Source organism: Callithrix jacchus, chromosome 9, assembly GCF_049354715.1.
Source record: "Callithrix jacchus isolate 240 chromosome 9, calJac240_pri, whole genome shotgun sequence".
Taxonomy (NCBI): Eukaryota; Metazoa; Chordata; class Mammalia; order Primates; family Cebidae; genus Callithrix; species Callithrix jacchus.
Genome location: NC_133510.1, coordinates 127021086 through 127040053, shown reverse-complemented (window position 1 = coordinate 127040053; position 18968 = coordinate 127021086). Strand labels below are relative to the sequence as shown.

General features: G+C 47.7%; 1 protein-coding gene across 7 annotated transcripts in view; it reads right to left on the bottom strand.

Annotated features, from left to right (window-relative positions):
* DNAH10 (dynein axonemal heavy chain 10) overlaps positions 1–18968 on the bottom strand; it is a 173561-nt gene that overhangs the window by 77310 nt on the left and 77283 nt on the right. For all 7 annotated transcript variants that reach the window (XM_078337642.1, XM_035258092.3, XM_035258094.3 and 4 more), the window contains 8 exons: positions 17066–17299; positions 13782–14005; positions 9814–10083; positions 9526–9709; positions 7671–7805; positions 6542–6694; positions 4418–4606; positions 2386–2532 (listed from right to left, as the gene is read on the bottom strand). In XM_078337642.1, the coding sequence (XP_078193768.1) occupies positions 2386–2532; positions 4418–4606; positions 6542–6694; positions 7671–7805; positions 9526–9709; positions 9814–10083; positions 13782–14005; positions 17066–17299 (1536 nt within the window). The remainder of the gene's footprint in view (positions 1–2385; positions 2533–4417; positions 4607–6541; positions 6695–7670; positions 7806–9525; positions 9710–9813; positions 10084–13781; positions 14006–17065; positions 17300–18968) is intronic.

The window sequence follows — 18968 nt, the reverse complement described above, 5'->3', positions numbered from 1 at the left end:
GCAATGGTGCCATCTCGGCTCACTGCAGCCTCCACCTCCCAGGCTCAAGCAGTCTTCGCACTTCAGCCTCCTAAGTACCTGGGACTGTAGGAGCATGCCACCAGGCCCGGCTCAATTTTTTGCTTTGGGGGGTTTGTGTTTGTTTGTTTTGGAAGAAATGGGGTTTTGCCATGTTGCCTAGGCTGGTCTCACACTTCTGGCCTCAAGCAGTCCTCCCACCTTGGCCTCCCAATGTGCTGGGACTACCAGCCTGAGCCACTACACCCAGCCTTACATGCTTTTATTTACATCTCAAAACAAAATTCTGAACTTGGGACCTGGCAAGTGTCTCCGAGAGTGAGGAGTCCTGCCTCTTTCATTCAGCCTTCACTATCTGGAAATGTGGGTGTCTTTTCTCTAGCCATTACCTCCAGGATTTGGAATGAAAAAGGCCACTTTACCTTTTGTTCTGCCTCTCAGCTTGGACACAGAAGCCCCTGGGATTGCAGCTACCCTGCCTTCCCAGAAGAAAGAAGCAAGTGAGCCTTCTGCCATTTGCTTAATTGTAAAGACATTTCACAAGCTGAAGCCTGAGGGTGCATTTGAAATGGGTGCTTAGGTGGTGGTATTTGAATTACTTACTTTTTATTCCCAACAAGACTAAATAAACGGCCAGTATAGCTGACTGTAGGGGTTTTTAATGTCTTGCAGTTTCAGCCACAGATTTACTGAGTAAGGACACAGATTTACTGTGACACGGATTTACTGAGTAAGAGCAAAGGTCCGAGTCTGCAAACTTTTGATGTGATAACGAAGTGCAAAGACAATACAGCAAAGTTGACTTTATGTGCGAAGAAACCATCACAGTCTCTGTACGAACAGTTTTACATGTGTTAAGTCCACATTTTTGGATGAGAAGAGGGATTTTCCTCCTAGAAAAGGAGGCTGCTTTTCCCTCCTCTCTCAGACGTCTTTGGATATTTGCTATGTGCAATGTGTTTTCATTCTTCTAAGGAAGCAGACTGTGCAGCTTAGCCCTGTGAATGCACAGCTGCGCTAACGGCAGTGGAAGAGACAAGCTGGCTCTGAGAGCAGTGATGGGACCCTATTCCCCTCCCTGGGAGGACAGACTGCAGCAGATGCCTTCCTTCTTTTCTGTAGAGCCTTAGATGGCACTTGGGACTGTATTCCTGTTGCTGAGACTGAAAGGAAAGTGGCATCAGTGGTTTTTCAGTTCTGAAGATATGACGCACACAGTAGTACGATCTCCCTTCAACTCTGGACAGAGGAGCCGGGGAGAAAATGAGAGACGTTTCCCAGCAACTCCTTTCTCCTAAGAAAAAGACGTAAAAAGGCCGAATGCAGCTCCAGCTGACTTTATAGTGTTTTATACTTTACAGCTGCCTTTTTTGTAAAAGCATAAATAACTCTTCCTTTGCCCCCTCCAAAAAAAGAAACCCAAATGTGGGCCAGGCGTGGTGGCTCACGCCTGTAATCCCAACACTTTGGGAGGCCACAGTGGGCAGATCACCTGAGGTCGGGAGTTCAAGACCAGCCTGACCAACATGAAGAAACCCCATCTCTACTAAAAACACACACACAAAAAAATTAGCCAGGTGTGGTGGGACATGCTTGCAATCCCAGCTACTCGGGAGGCTGAGGTAAGAGAATTGCTTGGATCCGGGAGGCGGAGGTTGCAGTGAGCCAAGATCGCACCATTGCACTCCAGCCTGGGGACCAAGCGCAAAACTCCATCTCAAAAAAAAAAAACCCAAATGTATGAAAACTCCAGAAGAATGAAGCGATTTGCAGCAATCTCTCCCCTATGGACATGAACAGACTTCTGTCACTACACTCACGGCTGTTTGTTTTGTCTTACTACCCAAATCTGTGTGTGTGTGTGTGTGTGTGTGTGTGTGTGTCTGTGTCTGTGTAACACTGTGATTACCATCACTAGAGAAACAAGTGAGCCTGTTGCCCACAGAATGGCATTGACCGAACCTTTTCTTCAGAGTAAATCCATGTAAAAACAAACACAATCATTCCCCTCTTTTGTTGCAGAGAGAAAATAAAAACTCACATTCATGCTTCCATGATAATTTTGGTAGCCTGTACCCTTCCGCCACACCATCCTGAAACTACAGACTGACTATTACTATGGAAGCATCGTAAATGCGGGTACTGGAGTGAGGACGCTGCACTTGACCTTAAGGTACCAAGTATCATTACAAGCAAATGCTATAACAGGTAAGAGACCAAAGTAAGGCTGGGCCGATGGTGGAAGCAGCAGCTGAGACCTAACACTTTCAGGTGATACCATACTGTGCCCGGCACCTCCCCCGCAGCAGGCAGTAAATGTGCATGAACCAGCTGAAGCCAGAGAATGTTCCAGCATGTGGCCCCTACCTCCCTAAGATCGGAGGAGCCTCTCTTCAGCTCGCCAGCCATGACCAGCACTGATTTCAGTGCTCTGAGTCCAAAATCATAGTGGTGCTGCTTGGACAGCTGCTCCCGGGCCAGCTTGTACAGAACCGTCATCTTTTTTGCCAGAGTCTTTTTGGTAGAAGAGAATGAAAAAGATGAAGATAAGATAAAATGATTCAAGAGCAATGGAACATCGTTCTACAAATGCAAGAAAACGGTGCGGGCGTTCCAGCGTAGCTGCTCTACAAACAGCAAATTTCATGTCTAACTTTCAGAAACACCGGGGTGGGTCCTTCATTTTTAAATATGGCAAATTCGGAACTACTTTAAAGGAACATCTGTGTTACCAAAATCCTCGCGACCTTAAGTTAAAGAACAGAACCAATTGTAGGAATCACTCCAGAAATACATGGCTTCTTATTTTGACCCAAATCTATGATTAAGGCTGTCACTGGGCCAGGCGTGGTGGCTCATGCCTGTAATCCCAGCGCTTTGGGAGGCCAAGGTGGGTGGATCACCTGAGGTCAGGAGTTTGAGACGTGCCTGGCCAATATGGGGAAAACCTATCTCTATTAAAAATACAAAAATTAGCCAGGAGTGGTGGTGCACACCTGCAGTCCCAGCTACTCAAGAGGCTAAGGGAGGAGGATTACTTGAGCCCAGGAGTTCAAGACCAGCCTGGGCTATAGAGACCCTGTCTCTACAAAAAAATCAGCAAGATTAGCCAGGCGTGATGGCATCTGCCTGTGATCCCAACTACTCGGGAAGCTGAGGCAGGAAGATCACCTGAACCCAGGAATTTGAGGCTGCAGTGAGCTGTCATCTTACCACGGTAACAGAGTAAGACCCAGGAGGGGTACCATGAGGGATCTTCTTTGTGGTCGTGGCGATGGAATAGTTCTGTATCCTGATGTGGTAACGGCCATTCCCATCCACATGTGATAAAACATCATAGAACTAACGACACACACACGCCAGAGAGAGAATGTGAAACCTGGTGGAATCTGCATAATGTCTATCCCTGAGTTAATGGTACTTGTGCCAACACCAGCTTCCTGGTTTGGGAAGTGGACTGTGGGTATGTGAGGTGTCCTTGTGGGAAGGGGCACTCGGAAAGTCCGTGCTGCTATTGTCACAACCGCTTACACATCGTAAATTATTCCAAAATTAGAAGTTATAATTTTAAAAGAGGTGGGGGAAGGGCTGGGTGTGGTGGCTCACACCTGTAATCACAGCACTTTGGGAGGCCAAGGTGGGCAGATCATGAGGTCAGGAGTTCGAAGAGCAGCCTGGCCAATATGCTGAAACCCCATTTCTACCAAAAATACAAAAATTAGCTGACTGTGGTGACACACACTTGTAGTCCCAGCTATTCGGGAGGCAACGGCAGAAGAATTGCTTGAACCCAGGAGGTGGAGGTTGCAGTGAGCCGAGATCACACCACAGGACTCCAGCCTCGGGGGAGACAGAGTGAGACTCCATCTCAAAAAAAAAAGAGGTTGGGGAGGGAGAAGAGAGACACAGCAGAAAAAAACAAAAATCAAACAGCCATGTGGAGCTAACACGTCCTAGGCCCCCAGTCTGGAAGAGCCACATGGAGTTAGGGCATCCTCGGTCCCCAGTCTGGAATTGCCGCACAGAGCTAACGCATCCTCGGTCCCCAGTCTGGAATTGCCGCACAGAGCTAACGCGTCCTCGGTCCCCAGTCTGGAAGAGCCGCACAGAGCTAACGCGTCCTCGGTCCCCAGTCTGGAAGAGCCGCACAGAGCTAACGCGTCCTCGGTCCCCAGTCTGGAAGAGCCGCAAAGAGCTAACGCGTCCTCGGTCCCCAGTCTGGAAGAGCCGCACAGAGCTAACGCGTCCTCGGTCCCCAGTCTGGAAGAGCCGCACAGAGCTAACGCATCCTCGGTCCCCAGTCTGGAAGAGCCGCATGGAGCTAGTGTGTCCTAGGCCCCCAGTCTGGAAGCAGACCTGGGTAAATGTGCCCGCCAAGCCCAGCGCTGCCATGCCCCACCTTAGCCCCCAGGAAGCCCTCGGAGAAGAGCATGATCTCGCAGATCTGCTGCAGGTCAGGCACAATCACGACCACCGGCCTGAACAGCGCCTTCACCGACTCAGGCAGCTCTGTGCGGCCTGCGTAGCCAGGGTTCATGGTGATGAAGATGCCCATGCGAGAGTCCAGGGTGATCTCCTGCCCTTCAAACTGGAGGACGAGAAGGAAGAAAGAAGCAGTTAGGTGACCCGGCCGGCCCGCCCTGGAAAGAAGGCCTGTGGCGAGCATCTCCTTTCCCCTCCCCAGTGTTCAATGCAGGGCCCCCCTCACTGAACCCTTGAAGAGGGCAGGTCTCAGTGGAACCCCAAACTAGGTCCTGAACCCAGGGGTACCCCCTTGGAGATGGGGCCAAGGTTGACAAAGCACAGAGCCTGGGGCTGATACAAGAGGCTGTGGGACTCTCAACAGGTCACTCAACCTCTCTGAGTCTGTTTCTTTTTCTGCACAACAGAAATGCAACCTACCTTGTGGCACGGCTGTGGTGATTAAATGAGATAGCACAGGTTGGGAGCGCCTGGCCCAGCGCCTCACACAGCCCAGTTTCCGTTCCTCGCACCTGGCATGCCTTTGCACCCTCCACGGGAGCCTGGACTTCGTGCAGTCACTCCCCGCTAAAGAACCCACTTCTGCACCCCTCAAGAAACCAGTCTTCATTCCTCTGGTTGCCCCGGGTACCAATGAACCATATAAATCCCTATATTCTTACCCTCTGTAGCCAAAGTTTGAGTCCGGTTGTCTCTTGGTGAAGAGATATATATATATATATACACACACATATATATACGTATATATATTTCTATTATCTGCCAGTCAGGCAGAGGACAGAAGTTTTTATTTTTAGGAGGCACAGTCTACATTGCCAACTAGAGCGCAGCCGGGAAGACAGCCAGCCTCCCCCAAAACAGGGCCACTGCCTTGACTCACAAGTCCACCCTGAGACCATTCCCCCGCCCTCGGTATCCCACAAGAGGCCCAGACGGTCCCTAGGGACCAACAGACAGCTGCGGCCCCCTGGCTCTGAGAAACACAGCCTCTGGAAATCTACATGCATTACATGCTAAATCCCTCTCTCGGGAGCAATCAGCTCAGCCCCCACACACCTCAAAAGGGCTCATCCAAAGGAAATCTATCCAGACCCTTTACTAGAATCCTGAAAATACTGAACAGTCGCCAGTTGACACAATCTCTTAACAAGATCTCTTGAGCCCTGTCAAGATCTGAGAAGAAGGCAAGTAGGATGCCAGGGCCACCAGCTCAAGCTCAATTTTCACCCCAGATCTCCCACTGGGGCTCTAAAGGATGTATAGGAGTTTTCCAGTGAAGGGGAAGAAGGGACAATTCCACTCAGATAGGGATGCATGTGGTGTCACAGGGCACGGTGTGACTGAGCAGTAAGTGGCTTAAATGCCAAATATGCAGGGCATGGAGCGGGGTGGACAGGCCCTTGTGTGGGGAAATTGCCCAGTCACGCTGGTCCTGAGCTCTCAGAGAAACCCCTTTTGGGCCACCTAGATTACGTAATAAGATCATGTTTCTCCCAATTTGGACGCAGCCTTCTCAAACTCACACCTACAAGCATACGTGTAGGCAGAGAGAAACTGGGAATTCTCAACAACTGTTTTAAAACGTGGCCTCTCACTTTGATAATCTTACAAATCCTGCTTGTTATGATACTGTAACTTTACAAGCTACGAAGGCAAAACGTCTTGTTCACTGTGCCATTGTGATTGCATGGAACATGCACTTTATAAGTCAGGTTTTCTCAAACTTGGGAAGTGGCCAAGAATACTTTTTCCTTTCTAAGGGGCCCTGCACACCACTTATTTGGGAATGCTGCCCCACCCCATCTGTAACTGTTAGCGATATGTCTGGAGTCAGTGCGAAGTCCTTGGACTACTACAGACTTTATCATCAATGATGGTAATTTTGGAAACCCAAGCATCTCAACTGGAAAAGAAAACGCCAACGGATCTTCTAGAGGAAGCCTGATCTGGAGCAACAGCTGCCCACCATCTGATGTTTCAGAGGTAGGATGGCAAGCTTCCCTCCTGGGAACACGGTCCCGGTGGGCGGCACGTGTCTCACCTGGAATGTGGTTAACTGATGGATCAGAGCATTTCGGATCGTCTGGATCTGAGAGGAGATCACGGACAGCACAGAAGCATCGATTCGATTAAACTCATCAAAGCAGCCCCAGGCCCCGCACTGTGCCAGGCCAGAGAAAATCTTCCCCACGGCCTAGGAAGGAAACGTCAGGACAGGGTAAGTTTTCATCTTTAAAGCTGTAGACCATACATTTGTGGATATATTTTCTTATTTTCTAAATTAAGCAAACGATGAAATCGTTGACTGGCAGAGAAGCAGGCAACCAGCCACCTGACTAGTGGATTTTTCCGGCAGGACTTCCAAGGCCCCTCATGGGCTGGCTCCTACTCGGGATTTTACAAATCCAGATTTCTGTGTAAAACTCCTTTTCTCTTCTCTTTTCTTGAAATGTTGGAAAATCTAGCAATACTGGGTCCACTTTCCCAAAAGGTGATTATGAACCAAAGCTAGACAGTGGAGCCCTCTTTTTTTTCTTTTCTTTTCTTTTTTTTTTTGAGATGGAGTTTCGCTCTTGTCGCCCAGGCTGGAGTGCAATGGCTCAATCTCGGCTCACCACAACCTCCACCTCACAGGTTCAAGCAATTCTCCTGCCTCAGCCTCCTGAGTAGCTGGGATTACAGGCGTATGCCGCCATGCCAGGTTAATTTTTTGTATTTTTAGTAGAGACAGGGTTTCTCCATGTTGGTCATGCTGGTCTTGAACTCCCGACCTCAGGTGATCTGCCCGCCTCAGCCTCCCAAAGTGCTGGGATTACAGGTGTGAGCCACCGCGCCTAGCCAGTGGCACCCTCTTTAGATGGAGTTTTGCTCTCAAGTTAGCCACAGATCCCACCACTCTCTATTACCTGCCGGCCACTTTATCACATACATTGTCTATCTGACCCTACCAGGCTAGTGAATCCGGGACTCTTGCTCTACAACCTGCTAGCAAAGCAGAATCTTTAAGCAGACACATTTAGGTTCCGAGACTGTGGTGGTGGAAGGTTTTCTACTGCCTTCTTCCCGCTGTCACCATGTCACTTCATGGAAGACTAGGAGGTGAAATGCCATGTCCCACTTGAAGCTCTCTACCTAATGAGCCAGTACCAACGGCGACAGCAAGGCCTTACCTTGTAATCCATGCCTTCGCCACAGTTGGTGACAACGCAGAGCAAGCCCAGAGCTTTTGCCAGGTCCTTGGTGGTCTCAGTTTTGCCGGTACCTGCTGGGCCAGCAGGGGCCCCACCCAGATACATGGACAGTGCCTGTTATAAGCCAAATGCAAAACATGTTTTCTGGTGCACAGAAGGAAGCAGGCGTCATTTCCAAATTCATCACTGTGACAACAGGTGCAGAATACAGAAATGTGGTGGTTGCTTTTATGTGTCAACTTGACTGGGCCACAGGATGCCCAGGTAGCTGGCTAAACATTATCTCTGGGAGTGTCCATGAGTGTGTTTCAGGAAGAGATTAGCATTTGAGAAAAGCAGATGACCCTCCTCAAAGTGGGTGGGCCTCATCTAATCTGCTGAAGACTGAACAGAATGGAAGGATGGAGGAAGGTTGCACTGGTGCTGCCTGACTGCTTGAGCCAGGGCACTGGGCTTCTACCCTGGGCACTTCGGGTTCTCAGGCCTTCAGACCCAGACAGGAATCTACACTACTGGCTCTCTCACAGTCAGAACTTCAAACCCTACTAGCCTTCCTGGTTCTCCAGCTCGCAGATGGCAGATCATGAGAGTAATCACTCTATCATCACATGAGTCAATACCTCATAATAAATCTCTTCCAAAATATCTAGACAGATAGAGACGGGGGTGGGGGACAGGATGGGTAGGTGGGTAGATAGACAGGATGGATGGGTAGGGAGAGAGAGATATAGATGGAAGGATGGATGGGAAGGGAGAAAGAAAGGAAGGAAGAAATGAAGGCAGAAAGGAAGGAAAAGAAAGGAAGAGAGAGAAAGAAAGAAAAAGATTAGATACATAGATGGACGGATGGATGGATGGATGGATGGATGGATGGATGGGGAGGGAGAGGGAGAGAGGGCATGTGCACGAGAGAGAGAGAGCTGTGTCCTATAGGTTCTATTTCTCTGGAGAACCCTAACCAATACAGATAAGATTACACTCTTTTTCTCAAAAGAAAAGGACTTTACACTCACAGCACAGGAGGCAGCATGGCTTCCTGCTCTCACTCATTCCCTTCATCCCTGTCCCTGCAAATCCCAAGAGGTGATGTGGAGACAGGCCAGGTGCATGCCGCACCCACAGTAGGTATGAGTCACAGATGAGAAACTGTGGGCTTAAGAGCCCACCAACCTAGCCAGGTGCAGTAGTGTGTGCTATGCTCCCAGCTAATCAGGAGGCCACGGTGGGAAGATCACCTGAGGCCAGGAGTTCAAGGCAAGCCTGGGCAACATATCAAGACCTCATCTCTAATTTATAAAAAGCAAAAAAGAATGCTAGCAAGCATCTGACAAGCAGTCTTGGGGGTGGCTTGCAAACCTGCTCAAGCTCTGCCTGGATGGAAGTGTTATCTTCATTTTCTGTACAGCAAACTAGTTTACCCTCCATCCTGGAGGGAGGCACTATCTCTATTGTCCAGGGCTGTTCACTTGAACAGATGTATTCCAGGCTAAAAGCTGCCACAAGACGTGAAAACCACATCACACTTGCCCTAACAGTCACCATCTTTGACATTTCTGCATTTTCCTATTGGCCTCTACTGATACCCCCACCACACCATTACCCAGGGACCAGTGTACCAGGGACTAGGCAGCTGCCTCAGGGAGCTCACGGCCACACTGACATCCCAATCTCAGATGATGGCAATCGAGTCACATCGCGAATGGAAACGTTTTTCAAGATTTCAAAGCAATGATCTCCCTTGCTGTTTCAATCCCTGCAGTCATCAGGCTTCAAGCGTAGAGAAAATGCCCCGCCCCAGGGTAAGTGGCAAGCACAGTGCCAGGCCCACAGTCACCTGTGTGAGCGTCAGGTAGATCCGGTCGGTGAGGGGCGTGATGACCAGCCTGCCGTTCAGGCCCATGTACTCGTAGCCATAGCCAAAGGTTCCCGTGCACTGGCGGATGTTCAGCTCATCCGGCTCCCGGTCCCAGTAAAACCGCAACTGACTTTCCCACTCAAACTCCCGGGCCTCCAGGATGCTGGACGGCAAGAAAGGTGGAGGAGGAAGTGGAAACCGTTGAGGGAGACCAGAGGACCACAAAGGGTCCCTTTTGAAATGCCAGTGCCCCCGGAAAATGCCCACCTGCCTCTTATGAAAGAATCAACGATGTCTCTGGCGTGCACGTCGATGATGAGAACGGTGTTGTATTTTTTCCTGTCGTTTTTGCTCAGGGGCGTGGTGATGCGAGTTACCAGCTCATCGATCTGCCGGTGCATTTTCTTGCCGTAGTTCTTCATGGCCTGCTTCTCCCCTTTCTGCACTTTCCGGAAGACGTCTTCCACCTCCCAGGTCCACCACACCTGGCTGGCGGCTAGCACCACCATGCCTTGGTACAGGAGCATCCAATCGACCCTGCAGAAAACGCACACCTGAAAGAGGCTCTGATCAGTCCAGGGACTGGTACCAAAAACAGTCCCTTCGGGAATTTATTTCTTTGATCTGGAATAGGGAGGGCAAAGTAAAGGCTTTAGGTAAGCAAGTGCCTACATTTGTTTACCTAAGTGAGTCAGAGGAGTAAGACTTAGGAGTAAGATGTTACCTACCTCTGACTAGGTAGTCAAATACCAGGCCAGGGTACCCCTCCCCACAAAAAATGTTGCAGGTACCTAACTCCACAGAAAGATGTCAGATCATTTTTAAATGTTTCAGGCCAGTTGCAGTGGCTCCTGCCTGTAATCCCAACACTTTGGGAGGCCAAGGCAGAGGATCACTTGAAACCAGAAATTCAAGACCAGCCTGGGCAAATATAGCAAAACCCTGTCTCTACAAAAAATAAATTAAAAACTAGCCAGGCATGATGACGTGTGCCTGAAGTCCCAGCTACCCCAGGGGCCCTAAAGTCCCAGCACTGGAGCCCAGGAGCGAACTAGGATAGTGCCACTGTACTGCAGCCTGAGTGACAAAGCAAGGCCCTTTCTCTAAAAAATAAAATGAAATAAAACACTTGATTGTAGGTTTTCAAACTTACTTGGTATTCTGGGGTTTATTGTTAAAAAAAAAAAAAAAGTAAAAAAAAAAAAAATTTCAGGCCAGGCACAGCAGCAGATTGCTTGAACTCAGGAGTTTGAGACCAGCCTGGGGAACACAGCGAAACCTTGGCTCTACCAAAAATACAAAAATTAGCCAGATGTGGTGGCACCCACCCATAGCCTCAGCTATGCAGGAGGCTGAGGTGGGAGGTTTGCTTGAACCCAGGAGCTCAAGGCTGCAGTGAGCCAAGATCACACCACAGCACTCCAGCCAGGGCAACAGAACAAGACCCTGTCTCAAGAAAGAAAATAAAAATTCCAACAAAGAATTCCATCATCTCCGACCACACCGCCCAGGTTGGCCAGGTTGCATCGTGCTTTTGAATTTCTGCCAGTCTGAAAGGTGAAACAAAACATCCCATCCTGCCTTAATGTGCAGCTCCTATGGGGTCGTGGGGTTTCTCCTCTTTTCATGTTTATCGGCCACTTGGATTTCCTCTACAGAGGCACTCACTTGCAAAGCTTGTGAGTGCCTTGAAATACATGTAGGCAAGCTTTTTTTCTAAAGTATACTTAAAAAATAATGGACTCAGAGCTGAAAATGTCTGGTAAGGTTTGACTTTGTGTCCCCACCCAAATCTCATCTCAAATTGTAATCCCCATCATCCCCATGTGTTGAGGGAGGGACCTGGTGGGAGGTGACTGGATCATGGGGGCAGTTTCCCCCACGCTGTTCTCATGATACTGAGAACAGGAGATCTGATGGTTTCATAAGTGTCTGCCAGTTCCTCCTCTCTTTCCTGCCACCTTGTGAAAAAGGCACTTGCTTCTCCTTTGCCTTCCAGCATGACTGTGAGTTTCCAGAGGCCTCCCCAACCATGCAGAACTGTGAGTCAATTAAACCTTTTTCCTTTATCAATTACCCAGTCTTGGGTATTTCTGTATAGCAGCATGAAAACAGACTAATATAATGCCAGTCCTGGAAAAGGGACTGTGGGGTACCATAGTCATTATCTTGATGACCTACAGTTAATGGCAAAACATATTTAGATGAGTATAAAAAGAACATTGATCTTTGTTGTCTCATTTTAAAACTTTGTGGTGTAGCTAAAGCCTGAAGATTAATTTACAGAACCTATGATCCCTACACATCAGGAGAGACACAGCAAAGATTATGAAGGCCCAGAGGACGACACCGAAATGATGAACAAAGATAGGTCTTGCAAAGGACAACACACCTGGAATCAGAAACAGGGAGAGGTGGAAGCAGAGGCCACAGGATCAGAGAAGATAGAATGACCAGGGTAAAGCTAAGAAAGCCTAGGACACTGGTGTTTCCTGGGACTAGATCCACCCAGCCCTAACATCTCAGTGATGCCACACATGTCAGCACAAATAAATCAACATGCTCATCTAGTCCCCCTGTTGGAAGCAACAAGTTCATGTGCTCCAAGGAGCACGTGGATGAGAAAAAGATCTTTTCCAGTCCATCAGGCTGCATTCCCTTACTCTTTTCCACCAGGTAAGCACTGCCAAAGGTAGCGATGCCCTAGCAAGTGGCAGCCATCGTGCAAATAAAATCAACTGACACAGACGTAAAAGTCACAGTATTCTGAAGCGTGAAAGCGACTTTAAAACATTCAGCGATTGCTACATACAGAAGGCAGAGATTTCTGTCTAGTTCATTTTGAAATAGCATCTAACATAGTGAATAGCCCAGAGCAGGGGTGGAAGAAATACTAGTTAAACGAATGCTAGAGCCACCTCCTATCAGCTCACAAGACTAATTGTCAAATATTCAAGAATCTGGCAAGCTGGTTGTTAAAACACTTACTGTTATTTCATTAAGCTTTGAAATCAGCCATGGCAGAAATATTTGCACCACGGAAATTGGCAAATGCTTTAAATCAAAGCTTTAAAAAAAATTTTTATAGACACCCAGTTTACCAGCATACCACTGAACATATCTACATAAAGATGTCAACAACCTCTTGATATGCCACAGTACCTCAAAAGCAGCAGGATCATAATCAAATAAACATTATGCTATTCTCTAATAATTTAATTTTAAGTAGATGTTTTCACTTTGCAAATTTAAAAAGGCAGTGTACAAAATCAAGAGGATGGTGTTCTCATAATAACAGGAAAGGCTTTATGTCTGCATCAAGGCCCTGCCAAATAGACTCCAACTTTATGGGAGATCCTGCCTCTGTCTAATAGAACAAGTTAGCCAAAGAGTCTTTCTGGATTTCCAGCTGGACTGCACTCAGCCGCTAGGAGCAGGCAGGGCTCAGCACGATATCCTGAAGCCTCTCTAGCCACAAAAATCAAAGAATGATTGAAACTCAGTAAATATTTTAGAAACGACATTACATACACATAATCCTACTAAACACCTAGCTTCTGGCGGTTCACTAAGTCAGTGGTTCGCACGCCACAGGTGCTGGGAATCTCCTGAGAGCTTGCAAAAACACAAATCTCCAGGCCCCACCCCCAGAGTTCTGATGGGCAGGTGTGGGTAAGACCCAAGAATCAGCATTTCTAACAATCCCAGGGGCCCTGTGCTGCCATTAGGGAGCACACTTTGAGAGTACTGACGGGGTGATCATGTAAACTGCTATCTTGCCCAGGTGCGGTGGCTGACACCTCTAATCCCAGCACTTTAGGAAACCAAGGTGGGAAGATCACTTGAGCCCAGGAGTTTGAGACCAGACTGGGTAACACAGTGAGATTCCATCTCTATAAAAAAGTACAAAGTTAGCCAGTTATGGTAGCACAGAACTGTAGTCCCAGCTACACTGAAGGCTCTGGTGGGAGGATCTCTTGAACCCGGGAGATCAAGGCCACAGTGAATCATTGGATCACGGTATTCCAGCCTGGGCGACAGAGCAAGACCCTGCCTCAATCAATCAATCAATCAATCAATCAATCAATCAAGACATCTATCTGTCCACTAATTACCTATTCCAAAAACATAAATCTCATTTAGAAGGTTGGTCACTCTACTCCAAGCCCTTAAAATTAAACCATTGTGACTATGAAGTAGGATAGACCAATGCACATCCACATTCACAGCCTTACCTGCTTCTGTCCTCACAGTATCTAAAAATAGCCTCTTTGGTAATTAGTCTATTAGTTCGTCTCATTTCATTCAAAACTGCGGTCATCCAGTCCTCCACGCGTCCTTCGGCGCGCACGATCTTCCGAAACTCCATGACTTCTCCTTCTGCTGAAATCATTGCAGACACCAGTTTCTCTCCACTGTCGCTGTCATGAAACCTCAGCGATGCTATGTTGTCGTACATCTGCAGAAGAGGGAGAGGGGCCCTGTAAGACCGTCACCGAGTTCTGGAATCAAAGACCAGCCGGCGGGCCTCCATCCATCAGAGCTGCCATGATGCCAGCAACGGCAACAGGTGAGCCAAGATCACAAACAAGACAGATGTTGTTCATCCACCTGTGTGGTCATCCGAAAGACATTTACTGGGCACTTTCATTTACTCTGCACTGTGCAAAGACCTGTAGAGGACTGAAAAAGAAAGAAGCAGCAGCCAGACTCAGTCCCTAACACTGCTGGAATGCGGCAGTATCTAGACAGGAGCCAGTGGAACGTGGAGGAGGCGGAAGGGTGATTAACACCCCAGGCTGGGGAACAGAGACCTGTGGTGGAATCCCAGCTTCCCCACTATCCAATCCAGCAACTGGGGGTGAATTGCTCCTCCTCTCTCTGCCTGGAATAAACATAATTATGGCACTGAACACGGCGGGCCTGGGAGAATCAAATGAAGCAATCTGAGGAAATGGCTGGCACATTGTTAAACACTTGGCATTTGTTGACTATTATCATTGTTAGGAATCAGAATAATATTTAGGAAAATAGCTCCTTTAGGGCCCACCATATAGTACAAGGCACTCGCAAATCAGAGAGGAGAGGAAGGCAGCAAATAGGCTTTAAAGAATAAAATCAGGCTGGGCGAGATGGCTCACACCTGTAATCTCAGCACTTTAGGAGGCCAAGGAGGGCAGATTATGAGGTCAGGAGTTCGAGACCAGCTTGGTCAATATGGTGAAACCCCGTCTCTATTGAAAATACAAAAATTAGCCAGGCATGGTGGCGCATGCCTGTAATCCCAGCTACTCAGGAGGCTGAGGCAGGAGAATTACTTGAAGCCAGAAGGTGAAGGTTGCAGTGAGCCAAGATCGTGCTACTGCACTCCAGCCTGGGCAATAAGAGTGAGACGCCACTTAAAAAAAAAAAAAAAAAAAGAGGCCAGGCACGATGGCTCACACCTGTAATCTCAGGAGGCCTGTAATGTTTGGGAGGCCAAGGCAAGTGGATCACAAGGTCAAGGGATCAAGACCATCCTGGCCAACATGGTGAAACCCTGTCTCTACTAAAAGTACAAAAAATTAGCCAGGCGTGGTAGTGCGTGCCTGTAATCCCAGCTACTCGAGTGGCTGAGGCAGGAGAATTGCTTGAAACCAGAAAATGGAAGCTGCAGTGAGCTGGGATCACATCACTGCACTCCAGCCTGGCAAAAGAGCGAAACTCTGTCTCAAAAAAAAAAGAATAAAATCAGAGGTTTGCAAAAGAGGTGAACAGTAAATGAAGTATTCCTAACACTGTATTTTCTATAATAGTAAAATCTTTATTTGTTTACAAAAATGAAGCAGAAAGCCAGGCACAATGGTTTATGCCTGTAATCCCACCACTTTGGGAGGCTGAGGCAGGAGGATTGCTTGAACCCAGGAGGTAGAGGTTGCAATGAGCTGTGATCACACCATTGCACTCCAGCCTGGGAAACAAAGCAAGGTCCCATCTCAAAAAAAAAAAAAAAAAAAAAAAAGTGGAAGCAAAATATTATATAAGCCTCCCCTTTGAGAAAGGAAAAACTTGCAGTCAAAAATATGAATCTTACTTTAAGAAGGAAGTTAGCGTTAATTAAAGGGAAAGCATGGAAAAAAGTACTTGTCCTTTCTTTGGAATTTGATTTGGAATGAGGGAATTACCCTGAACACTGGTTCTTAACCAGGGATAATTTTGCCACCAGGCACATTGGCAATGTCTGGAGATGTTTCTAGTTGTCATAAGTGAAGAGGGGGTGCCACTGACATCTAGTGGGTCACGGCCAGGGATGTTAGTTAATGGCCTGCAATGCACAGGACAGCGCCCACAGCAAAGAGTCTTCCAGCCCCAAATGGCAGCAGTGCCGAGGCTCAGAGCCCCTGCTCCAGTCCAATGCTAGATGAAGAGCTTTGATTAGCAGGCCAAAGACTGTGTGTGGCCAGCCTCTGTTCTCCATCACAAGGAAGAGTCTTCTCTGTTGTTTCCTGCCATTCAGGAAATGGTTCACGGATACATATACATTTATTTTTAAAATATGAAATTATGGTCTGGAAGGAATCACAACAGATTCAGGATAGTGGCTGCTCTAGAAAGTAGAGGAACTATGAGTGGGGATGGGGACCAAGAGTACCACAAACCTGCACAACTTCACAAAACAAATGGACAAACCAAACAAGACTAAATGGTAACAAGTGCCGATTCTGGGTAGTGGAGAGGGTTATTTAGCCAACACTGAAAGGCAGGCACTGTTCAAAGTACTTTATAAATAGTAACTCATTTCATCTTTATAACAGCTCCACTGACACAGGTAACTACTGGGCTTATGTCCATTCGCAGATGAGGAAACCGATGTCCAAAGAGATAAGTAACTTGCCGAAGGTCACACAGAAACTCAGCATAGAGCAAAGATTTGGACCCAGCAATCTGGTTCTAGAGTCCACATGCTAAACCTCTAATGCTTCTCTGTTTAATATACTAGCCTTTTTATATTTCTTTTTTTTTTTTTTTAGTTTTCGACTGTGGAAAAAGAGCTGAATCTGGTGTGATTTCAGACTGTGAATATCATCAGGCTTATCCTTCAAATAAAAACTCCAGGGCTGAGTGTGGTGGCTCACACCCATAATCCCAGCACTTTGGGAGGCTGAGGCGGGAAGATCGCCTGAGCTCAGGAGTAAGGGACTAGCCTGGGCAACACAGTGAGACTCGGTCTCTCAAAAAAAAAATACAAAAATTATCTGGGCATGGTGGTGTGCACTTGTGCTCCCAGCTACCCTGGAAGCTGAGGTGGCAGGATCACTGGAGTCAGGGAGGTTGAGGCTGCAGTGAGCCATGATTGCACCCTGCACTCCAGCCTGGCCAACAGAGCCAGACCCTATCTCAAAAAATAAACCAAACAACCAACTCCAGCAGCATTTCAGTCTTAACTCTCCGGGCTGAACCTCATGGCAAGGGAACCAGGAAGGACCAAAGGTGGTTCTAAGGCTTACACAGGGAGCCCCTGCACACCCAGAGGGCTGACCTTGATCATGTGCTCCTGGACGCAGAGTGGGTCACTGCTCCCCAGGATGCTGAGCAGCTCATCGTCAGAAATGAAGAAGAACCTCGGGAAAGCATTCCTCTTCGAATCTAAGTAGTCGTTGAGACTTTTCTGGCACTTCTCCAGGCCCTCACTGACATTCTGTAGGTCACTGAGGCGGTTCGGGGCTTCACAGCACCTCTTGATCACGGGATCTTTCAAGGTCTCGGCCATGATCTGGACCAGGACAGAGGAGAGCCGTCAAGCAGGGTGAGCAGGGAGAGCGGAGACACTGTTCTTGACCCTGGAACAGGCACAGCAGAAACTGACAAGCTGCCTGGTGCCATCAGCTTTCAAGGGATCCATTTATCATTTTTAAATACGCATATCCTTACCACCTTCTAACGTACCACATTAACTGCTTTCTGATTTTTCATCATCCTATAAGAAAGCCAGCTGCACAAGGAAAGGATTTTTTTTGTTTTCTCACCGATGGGTGCCACTGCACCCTACAGCATGCTAGCACACAGTAGGTGTCCAATCAACATCTGCTGAGTAAACAAAGCTGGCAATTCCACTGTGAGCAATTTGTATATACAGGAATCACAGCAGCATTCTTTATCATAGCAGAAAAAAGAAGGAAATAGCTTCAATGTCCAACAACAGGTCAATCGTCTGCTGTGAGTGATAATTTCAATGTTTATTTATTAAAACAGGTCAAACTGTTCAATGAAAATAGCCAATGATATTGACAAGATTGATTCCATTTTCACGCCTGTAATCCCAGTGCTTTGTGAGACCAAGGCAGGAGAATCGTTTGAGGCCAGGAGTTTGTGACCAGCTTGGGCAATACAGCAAGTCTCCATCTCTACTAAAAAATAAAAACAAAAACAAACTTTTTTTTAAGTTAGCCAGGTGGGGTATTACACACCTGTAGTCCCAGCTACCTGGGAGGCCAAGGCAGGAGGATCATCTGAGCCTAGGAGTTGGAGGCTGCAGTGGGCTATGATCACACGACTGCACTCCAGCCTGGGCAACAAAGTAAGACCTTGTCTCTTAAAAAAAAGAAAAGAAAAAAGAATGACCGGCCGGGCGCGGTGGCTCAAGCCTATAATCCCAGCACTTTGGGAGGCCAAGGCAGGTGGATCACGAGGTCAAGAGATTGAGACCATCCTGGTCAACATGGTGAAACCCCATCTCTACTAAAGATACAAAAAATTAGCTGGGCACGGTGGTGCGTGCCTGTAATCCCAGCTACTCAGGAGGCTGAGGCAGGAGAATTGCCTGAACCCAGGAGGCGGAGGTTGCGGTGAGCCGAGATCGCGCCATTGCACTCCAGCCTGGTAACAAGAGCGAAACTCTGTCTCAAAAAAAAAAAGAATGATCCCATTTTGTAAAATGTTATTTATTTATTGATATCTATGTGTATGTTTGTGAAGGAATAAACGTTCTGGAAAGACATATGCTCAGCTGTTAAAACGGTTATGCTGGGCAAGGGGATTGGAGGGACTTTTTGCTTCCTTTCTTTTTCTTGGCTTTTTGCAACTTCTAAACCATTCTGTAATGAACTGATATGAACTGACATTCATTGTGTAATTTTTTTTTTTTGAAATGGAGTCTCACTCTGTCACCCAGGCTAAAGTGCAGTGTTGCAATCTCAGTTCACTCCAACCTTCACCTCCCAGGTACAAGTGATCCTCCCACCTCAGCCTCCCGAGTAGCTACAATTACAGACATGCACCACCATGCCTGGCTAATTTTTTTGTATTTTTACTAGAGATGGGGTTTCGCCATGTTGGCCAGGCTGGTCTCGAACTCCTGACTTTGAGTGATCACCCACCTTGCCCTCCCAAAGTGCTGGGATTACAGGTGTGAGTTACCATGCCTGGCCTGATATGTGTTGAGT